At 44.3% G+C, this 9,518-nt stretch overlaps 2 protein-coding genes across 2 annotated transcripts in view; both read right to left on the bottom strand.

Moving 5' to 3' along the window:
* The window catches only part of slc22a15 (solute carrier family 22 member 15), a 7,044-nt gene extending 520 nt beyond the window's left edge, over positions 1 to 6,524 (bottom strand). Inside the window, exons 1-9 of the mRNA XM_020606663.1 lie at positions 6,351 to 6,524; positions 5,180 to 5,329; positions 4,908 to 5,040; positions 4,653 to 4,817; positions 4,411 to 4,540; positions 3,419 to 3,479; positions 1,496 to 1,662; positions 312 to 452; positions 5 to 45 (exon numbers count right to left, since the gene is read on the bottom strand). Of these exons, the coding sequence (XP_020462319.1) occupies positions 5 to 45; positions 312 to 452; positions 1,496 to 1,662; positions 3,419 to 3,479; positions 4,411 to 4,540; positions 4,653 to 4,817; positions 4,908 to 5,040; positions 5,180 to 5,329; positions 6,351 to 6,434 (1,072 nt within the window). The 5' untranslated portion in view covers positions 6,435 to 6,524. The remainder of the gene's footprint in view (positions 1 to 4; positions 46 to 311; positions 453 to 1,495; positions 1,663 to 3,418; positions 3,480 to 4,410; positions 4,541 to 4,652; positions 4,818 to 4,907; positions 5,041 to 5,179; positions 5,330 to 6,350) is intronic.
* A 1,097-nt stretch (positions 6,525 to 7,621) lies between these two features.
* Positions 7,622 to 9,092, bottom strand: LOC109963836 (uncharacterized). Its single transcript, XM_020606716.1, has one exon. It carries the CDS (start codon positions 9,032 to 9,034, stop codon positions 8,180 to 8,182), a length of 855 nt encoding a protein of 284 aa, XP_020462372.1. The 5' UTR covers positions 9,035 to 9,092; the 3' UTR covers positions 7,622 to 8,179.
* Between the last annotated feature and the right edge of the window lie 426 nt (positions 9,093 to 9,518).

The following is a 9,518-nucleotide window of genomic DNA, read 5'->3' as shown; positions in this document are numbered from 1 at the left end:
CCACCCAGCCACAGGAAGCTGGCCATGCTCTTCCTCCTCCCAGCCCTGCAAAACAAGACACACCACTCAGCACACACCACTCCACCTCGGTGGAGGCTGTGACCAACCCACCTTCCAACTTCTCTCCTCAGGTTTTAACAGTGTTAATGTGTCAGTCAGCAGATTATGGAATAAACAAACCCAGAAAGTTAATAATTAACTGTCATGAAGTCTGAGGAAGCAGAGTGTCGTTTTCCATTCAACAGGCAGGACGAGCACACACTGAGGTGTGAGCACGTAGATGGTGTCAGGCTTCCTGATGTGTGTCTCACCAGTGCTTGTTAATGAAGTATATGCAGAGAGGGTAGGCGGGCAGCTCCACCAGGCCGTACATGGCCATGTTAACATAACGGTTACCGGACATGGCGCCGGCCCCCAGAGTCAGACCGTAGTACACCAGGCTGCACGCATACCTGCAACACACACAAGCACACACACACACACAGGTGTTTGATGGTGACCCAGCACTCTCAGCAGCTCATGGAAATCTCTCTTCAATTCCTGTTTACACATCCCGCACCACCTGCAGAGGAGCTTGTTTACTGTCAACTCAGGAAGCAGAAACGCTACAACTTCTCAAAGTGTGAAATTCTATTACTTTATTTTAAATCACACACTGAAAATACTCTGGGTGAACTCCAAGCAGTATTTACACCACCTGAGGGTTACCACAGCGCACTGACAACAAACCACAGAGTCCCATGTTTATACAGCACAGTAAAACGGTTCATCTGTTCACGTCAACTTCCCTTTTTAGTATTTATCAGAGACAAGCTAAAGGATGCAGCCTGCTGAGTCTCAGGCTTTTGGTTGCCACTGCTCTCTGCTCCTGAAACAAGGAAAACATTCAACATTTCCATCACCACAAGCTGCAGCACAGTGCTGGGGAGGGGGGGTGTCGGGTGTGGTTACAGAGCGACTCACGGTGAACCTTTGAAAGTGTCAAACTGAACTCAAATTAATAGTCATAATATAACATTAAAAAGGACTGGACGCTGTTCGTGGGACTCGGACTCATGCTATATAAATATAACGTTTTAAAATTCATCCCACGGGCCGGACGTTGCCGACCCCTGCAGTAGGAGGTTGAGACATTACACTTGACTACAGTTAAACTTTCTACAGACGATTCTGCTGCTTCTCTGGGCATCAGAACGTACCTCAGAAATACTTTAGAGCAGCAGATGAATCTTAAATAGCTCAAGCAGAAACAGAAGCTGTGGTGGGCTAACAGTTTCAGACGGAGGCGGAGAAGCAGCAGCAACTTTATTTGGGTCTGGCAGTGAAGACAGCATTGACACAAATCATAGGGGTGTCCATATTGGTAGCAGCACTACTGTAATGGTTTTGGAATGTCTGTGGCGGCAGCAGGACCTGAACCAGCAACCCTGTGTGCATCAGTCTGTTCCTGCAGCAGCTTGCATGCTTTGTTCCTCTTCTGTGACGGGGTACTTACCAAACGAACATGAGCACCATGGTCCTCAGACGGAGGACTGGATGGATCACCAGCTGCAGGACACCCATACCCCTGTCGTCATGGTTACCGGCTTTAGTGACCCCAACTGGCCGCAACATCAGCTTGTTAGCAGCGTTGCCGTTCCTAAGTGCCATGTGGCGCAGAACCTCCAATCAGAACACAGCAGAACAACATGGCTCCGTTACTGAGGAAGATGAGTCACTGACCACTGAGACAGTTCCTAGTGAACTCATTCTACTTCTGGCACAAGCTGGTTGGGAGTTTGTGGTCCCACCCAATTCCTTTTTACAATGATATCACAACATGTTGTGCAGTTCAAGAATTTAAGGAAGCTGCTGTGGACTCAGTGTGTCCTAACCCCGTGGTCGTCTTAGTCAAACCTTTAGCTTCTCATTCTTCTCCTGAACCTGTGGCACTGAGATCAAGTCAGAAAAGACAAAGAAGAAAGACAAAAGGACTTTTACTCCTCTGCTCAAACTCACCCTGGTGAAGGAGAAAGTGGAGATAAAAAAAGCAACCTTCTGATCACAAGACCCCCCCCTCCAACCTTATATACTAGCACACAGTTCAGAGGCCAACACACAAGGCCCATTTGTCACTTGTGGCTTAGAGAAGCAAGCTGGAGGATTTTATATGAATGGGGGGGTTTCCTGTACTTGATTTTCTTTCTTACTTTTGCTGACAGAAGCCTACAAAGCTCTTCTCTGTGATGGTCACAACTCAGTGCGACACCCCACCTGATAACGAGGAGCTTTGTTTTCCATCTGTAGCTTTAAAGTCATATAGAAAACCAAGCTCCTCAGCTCTGTATCCACTGACCGCGGCTCACTGGTTTCACTTTGGAGCTGACAATCTAGGCTTCGTAGTCTGGCTGCTGACGTGATGCATGTACGGCTGTGCCTCAGTTTAGCTCTGCTCTGTCACTGTGCACATATTTTAAACTGTGTATGTAGATGAGCATCAGCTCTAAGCTGACTCTGGTGCAGGGCTGACACAGTATTACTGTCAACAGTGGCACCTCACAGTGGTGTGTGTGTGTGTGTGTGTGTGTGTGTGTGTGTGTGTGTGTGTGTGTGTGTGTGTGTGTGGAGAACTCTCTCCACCTTAACAGCTCAAAACCCCAATACACCAGTCCACCCCCTCAGTCTCACATCAAGAAGTCCTTCAGATACTTTGGAATTACACTGGACAATAACCTCAGCCTCAGTCAGACTTACAACCCTCTGGAAACTAAAGCATTTCTATGTCCCAGCACATCTTTTCCTCCTACACTGAGCCAGCTCTTCTTTATGATACCATATGCTTACAGTCACCAATAGCAACCAACTCTTAAAGGTAACCTAGTCAACTTGTTGGTATTCCTGTTCCCAGCTTATCCAGCTGTGTCACCTCTTCCCTGATCTTTAAAGCACTCACATGTACACGACCTGGACTACCTGCTTTAGCAGCACCTCACCCCTCTTCCCTCCAGCCACAGGTATAGACTACCTATGTGTATAAAGGTCTGTTTTAGTAAGAGCTTGGTCCCCACAGGCTTCGGCAACCACAGCGCACACACCCTGCATGTAGTGTGTGTAACTATGTGTTTATTAACCACTGTGCCACAACCACAGTGACAGCAACAGTCCAAACCATAGACCAGAGGGGTACAACTCAGCCTTTCTCTGTGGTTCACAGGAAATTCAAGATGAATTGTGAGAAAACGCAAAAGTATTTGAGAAAAAAAAATGCTTACCATGACATTGGCGAGGCTCTGTGATAGGTAATAATTATATTAACACTGTATAGGATAAAATATGTGACAACTACAGACAAATAAGCAGCTCTGGAGGCTTAAACTGATGAGAAACCTCAGCTCTGCAGACGCTCACATACCCAGACACAGCATCGGTAGCCACTCACCTCTTCAGCTCGCCACGTCTGACCCTGGGAATACAGCCAGCGAGGAGACTCTGGAAGAGAGCTGGAGGACACAAGCGCAAGGGACAGATCACTGGATGGGCCAAAACATTTGTGACTTGGTACCAAGTTTGAAAACAAGGGGACTGAACTATATTCAAGGACCAGACTTTAACATACTTATAACAGGAGGTGTTTGATTGAAGGGAGCGAGTCAGAGGAAGTGTTGCATTGTGGGTTGTGTTTCTCACCATTAAGTCATATTTTAAAAACATGTTACAGGCTTTTATTTGGGCCAATGATCATAAACAGCACAACTACGTTACTCCTAAGATTTTAACTTCTGGTTGTGAAAATGCAGCAGACATGGACAGAACCTCACCAGTGTGTTTACCATTTAAAGGTTTTTTACAATGTCTAACTTATTCAACTGTTGGTCTCCTTTCATTTCTGTGTCGTATGAAAATGAATTAGACTTGTATCACGTGCTCCATCCCAGGACATGCTTTCATTTTCATCAGTGTTACTGTTCATTGCTGATTTGCAGTAATTCAGTGTGTCTGCAGACTTTGGTCCAACATCTACATCATAATGTTAACTAAAACATTCACTGCAGTATATTATTTACCTGAAGTACACTTTCAGAGTGTGCTAATACAATTTACATCATACATGAACTGACTACAATGGATGTCTAGAAAGGCACAGAAAATACTTTTAAAATACCTTCAAACACATTAGGATGATTAGCTGTGATATGTAACACATGGCTTGTAGAAAAGATGCTAAAAGAAGCTGAACTCTGATGTGTTCCTTTCACTTCTGCTCTGATTTGACAGCATTTTATTTATATTCCTTGAATTTCTGTGCTGCACTGAAACTGGAGCTGATCAAATAAAAGAGTTTACAATATTTTAACCATTTGTTGTAGGTCTGAAGAACATCCCCTGAGAAAACCACCAGTATATTTTATTTGGATGCAGGTTTGTACTCACACAGAGAGCAGGAAGATCAGGACCCCAGACGAATTGGCTGCTGTGGCCAGGCTCCTCCACGGCCGGATGACGTAGCCCAGAGCGCCGAACAGAGCGATACCGACCGCAAAAGTCATACTTGTCAATGTCCCTGAAAAAAAATCCACACCAATAATCAACTCATAACTTCAGCAATAATTTGACAACAGGTAAAAAACCAAGACACCGTGTAAAGTGAAATGATTGCTTTGGTGTTCTCCTACCGGTCATGGCCCAGTAGGACTTGCCCACGTACTCCTGAGTGAGGACGAAGCAGACCAGGCCGATGCCACCGTTCATCAGCCCGACCAGGAGGCGAGACAGCGCGAAGACCTCATAGCTTGGCGCAAAGGCCGTCACATAACCAAAGACCACCTCGAAAAACAGACCTGGGGACAGAGGAGAGATTTGACCTTTAGCTTGTAGCTAAAATAGACAAAGAACCACAGGATAAATCTGTCATCTGTGGTTCTCCTCACCTATCAAATAGACGGGTCTCCTGCCGATCTTGTCAGAGAGAGGCCCAAAGATGACGTTCCCCACCAGAAGCCCAGCAAAGAACAGCGACCCAGCTAGACTGACTTTATAGGCCTGCTGCTTGATGAGAAACCACTGAGGAAAAGACAGAAACCACTTAGAGCCTTTCTAGGCTTTATCTGTGCACTTAAGGTGATTCAAATGAGCACACAAGCTGAATCACAGGCCACAGCTGGGGAAAAGTGAGAGTGCATATAAATCCTGGCTCCCTCACCTCAGTCACAATGGAGTCGATGTCCTCTGTAAAGGTGACTTGTTGGGGGAGCTCCTGCTGGCTGAGTGGGGCGCCTTCCTGCTGCTCTATCCGGAACTGTGGGGTGGATCCAACCAGAACAATCAGCATGGACTGACAGGCCATGTACACCTGAAACACACAGAACACAGCACCACCAACCTGCTGAGTAACTGCTAGAAGTAAAACCAATGACATGACCATCAGCACCACTGGAAGGCATGGTCTGAAACTGTACAGGGTCCAGAAAAGAATCCATTTGTTTTTCAAACCTGGCAACCATACTCTTCAGCTAGAACTCTGTGCTCATAATCAGTGGTGGAAGAAGTACTCAGAGCCTTTATTTAAGTAGAAATACTAATGGTATGGTAACAAGTAAAGGTAATAAAGAAATATAGGAAAGCCCTCATCATGTAAATAATAAATGGAAACTTTTACCTACCTTGGTGAGGTCTACTAGCTAAGTTAGCTAGCCACACGGAGGACTAGCTTATCCATACAGGACACAAACTTCGTTTAAAATGTGGACATTTGTTGCCAAATCTGAAAATTGAGACATTAAATGCCAAGTGGGAAATGAGTACCTTAAAACATTTCGGATGCGTGGGCTGTTCTAAACAATTCGGCGTACGTTTTAAAAGTCTATGGGCGCCTTGCTTTTTAAGAAACGTAAATAAATTCAACACTTGTACGTGTCTGTTGTAGGTAACGTCACACGGCGGTGGATGCCATGTCAGCAAGTGATGAGGGGTTACAAGCATCGACATGATTAACTTATGTTAAACGAGCTTTGTATTGCTTGCCGAATTAAAGACTAGCCCCTTTTGGTGTGTACAAAGTATTCCGTTATGGGCTGCCTTATTTTATTTGTAAGCGTGTCCATAAACAAGGCAATACTAGTTTCCCATTAGTGTAAACTGTGTTCCGTAAAATGCATTTGATGCTCCAGCTAAATTATAAGCAAGCTTTGGCAGCTCAAACGACGCAGGGTGTGTGTTAGAAATTAGTTTATTAATGTTATTTTGAGGGTCCCCAGTTCAAGCCCTCCGTCGGAGCGTTAAAGCCACGTAGCGCTGTAGCTGCAACGGATCTAAGTGTAGCATCATTGCAGGAACTCGTCCCGGATGTAAACTCATATAAAACATTTACTAACCTGTGTCAGAAGGAGAACAGCCACTGTCCGCTTCTGATAGGGTCCAAACTCGCCGACAACTTGGAACGCTTCTTCTAAATCCATGCCAGGAAGAGCTGCCAGTCAGAACCGAGGTCTGCATTTGGACCCGTCTCCCTGTTGGCGTCACCACCAAAGAGGAAGAAACTTGAGAGCAAGAGGATAACCCGTGCTCATTTCCGGCTTCGCTCCCGCGTCCATTTCATGTATGGTTTCGTGCTAATAATGACAAGTCTAGTGTGTATTAGTGTGTGTACAATTTATTTATGCTGCAATTTTACTTACATGCCAATCAAAAATGTTTTGAGCTAGAAAAAAAAACAATAATTTAAAAAAATAGTAGCATTGATAACATTAAGCTACTTCTGTCTGCCCAAGGGAACCACTGTAGATGTAGATGGCACTGGATGATTAGGCATGTTACAATTTTTACCTGATGCTAAAGTAGCATAGAAACACAAGATGCAATGGCCTGCTTAGTAAAACAAACAACAAAGTCCACAGATATGATATACATTTTAGATTTACTGACTTACACCTTCAGAGAATTTCGTTATCTCAGATGTCCACAGCAAATAGCAAAACAGCAAGTGCTGGTAGCACATTCGGTGTACTGATGAAATGTAAACAGATATAGGCTATTTTACTTACATGCCAATCAAAAATGTATTGAGCTAGAAAAAAACAATAATTTAAAAAAATGGTAGCATTGATAACATTAAGCTACTTCTATCTGCCCAAGGGAGAAAATGAATAAAGGATAAAATACCTTCGAAGCAAACACAAAAATTCATGACAGAAAGCAGTGCATTACAAAGATGATAGTCCAATAACATTAACATGATCCTGATTTTAAGACTGAACAGTGACACACTCCTGTCCTGTCATACAAACGTGTGTTTATACAAAGCACATTCCATTAGTAGGAATCTGCAATAATTGAAAAGGGATAAAACACTGACAGCAGGTCATTCACGAATTAGGATATTTGATTTATAAGAGCTTTTATCAGCACTGAGTCGTTCTCATACAGTGCACTTTGCACATTTCTGAGCAGTTCATCCTGCTTTTCCCAAGAATCATTGGTGAGTCATAACAACACAGTCTCATCCATCAACAGAATTAAAACCTAAACAGTGTTTTTGAGAGGGGCTGGATACTAATTTGGTATTTCACACATCGAGTTTACTGCCCATTTTGTATGGAACTGTCATAATCCTACAGTGGTGGAAGGTACAGTAGCTGAGTACATGTTGTCTAGTACAGTACTTCAGTACAAATGTGATGCTATTTGTACTCCACAAGAATTGAGGCAAATATTGTAGTTTTTGCTTTGCTAGTTATCAGATAATGTGCTACTTCAGATTCATAACAAATAAAATTGTGATATTATTATTTTAATAAGGCTTCGTTGGGGTGAATTCACACGGTTAAAACTAGTCCCACCATCTATTTACATTAGTCTGAACCCGTTGACCTTTGGTACTGTAAATGTACCTTGACACAGATACTTTTGTAATATCAGTAAAGCTTTAAATGTAGGACTTGTACCAGATTACAGGTGTGATCATGATACCTGTGTAAAACATCAGAGTACTTCTTCCACCACTGTAATACTATGAACTGAAATGGGGCAGTTGCTCTTCACCCCATGTTTATGAAGGTTGAATATTCTTTCTATGCAAGTAACAGTCAACACACAGGAACACATGGAAAGGTCACGTTTTCTGAATGTGTACGGAGCAACAGCCATCTGAGCACGATGGAAGTAGAGTCCTGATCTGATCCATTTCCATGCACCAACAGCTCCACTACTGTGTTACTTTACCATCTTTGTCTGACTTCTCCTTGAGTCCTTTAGTCTCGTGTGAGTTTCCATCTTCCATCTCGTGTGACGTAGATGCAACACCGTTGTTACCGTTGTTATGTGGACAGACCAGGTCCTTGATGGATTCTCGCTGCCAATAGCCAAGTCCAGCCAAGATTATTAAGGCGAAGAAGCCAAGTCCAAGTCCCACACCCAACCCTACTGAGTGGTCGGATGGCTTTTTGAACAAAGGGTTCTCCACGGGGTCACTTTCTTTCTCACCAACCGGGTTCTTCATCCTGCAGGAGACCGTTTTATTATTTTGTATCTCCTCGATCTTATTGATGGTAATGTCCTTCTCCCTCTGCTTCCACTCTCCGTGTTCAAACTTCCAGTAGTAGATGACGGGTCCAGTCTCTGTGGTGTCTCCATCACAGGACAGTACACAGCTCTCCAAGGCAGGGCTACATGCTACCAACACCGTCGGCTTGGACACCTCCTTGACCACTCTGGCTGCATAACTCTCGTTCTGAACCTTGTTAATCTCCACTGTAAACAACCCTGCGTCATCTTTACTCATTTTTCGAATTTCCAAACGTCCAGTGGTTGTGTTCAGAGTTGTACGGCCTTTAAACACCCCCCAGTACGTCAACGGAGAGTCCTTATCCACCCACTCAGCCACCAGATCACCGTTGTGTCTCCACACGATGCCGGTTATGGCGGTGTGCTCCGGCTGAGGCCTCAGTTCCAGGCTGCCGCCAACCTTGAAGTATACTGGTATATCCAGGGTTAGAGCAGAGCTCAGTACCACCGACAGCAGCACTATCACGGACCAAAGATAAACCAGTTTCTTCTCCATTTCCACAAATACGCAGAGAAATTACAATAAAAGAACTTCTAGCTCACAACAGGCCTAGACCTGGGGCCTATTTCAAGAAGGCGGTTTTGTCGAAACTCAGAGTTTGTTAACCTCGAAATGAGGGCAACTCGGAGTTTTCGGTTTCAGAAACGGAGGTAACTTAAACCTGTGAAGCGGGGTAAGTTAAACCCGTTTCACAAAGAGAGGTAATCTAAACTCAGAGTCAGTTACTACGGCAACTTACTCTGTGAACCTAACCTGCTGGCGAGCAGGTTTTGTTCGGGAAACTCAGAGTTTCCTCCGGGTCTCCGCCCCTTTTTAAAGTGAAAGGTGTTTAATACCTCATTTAATCTTTCAGTACATTCATAGATTGCACACATTTCCGTCATGCAGAGACCAAAATGGCGTGTCCATTCATAGAGGATCCTGTAGATGAGGACGCTGTATTAATTCGCAGGGAATTGCATTTACATCGGGAGAGGAT

Source organism: Monopterus albus, unplaced genomic scaffold, assembly GCF_001952655.1.
Source record: "Monopterus albus unplaced genomic scaffold, M_albus_1.0 scaffold80.1, whole genome shotgun sequence".
NCBI classification, from domain to species: Eukaryota; Metazoa; Chordata; class Actinopteri; order Synbranchiformes; family Synbranchidae; genus Monopterus; species Monopterus albus.
Note: the sequence above shows the minus strand (reverse complement) of the source record. Positions and strands in the feature narration are given on the sequence as shown.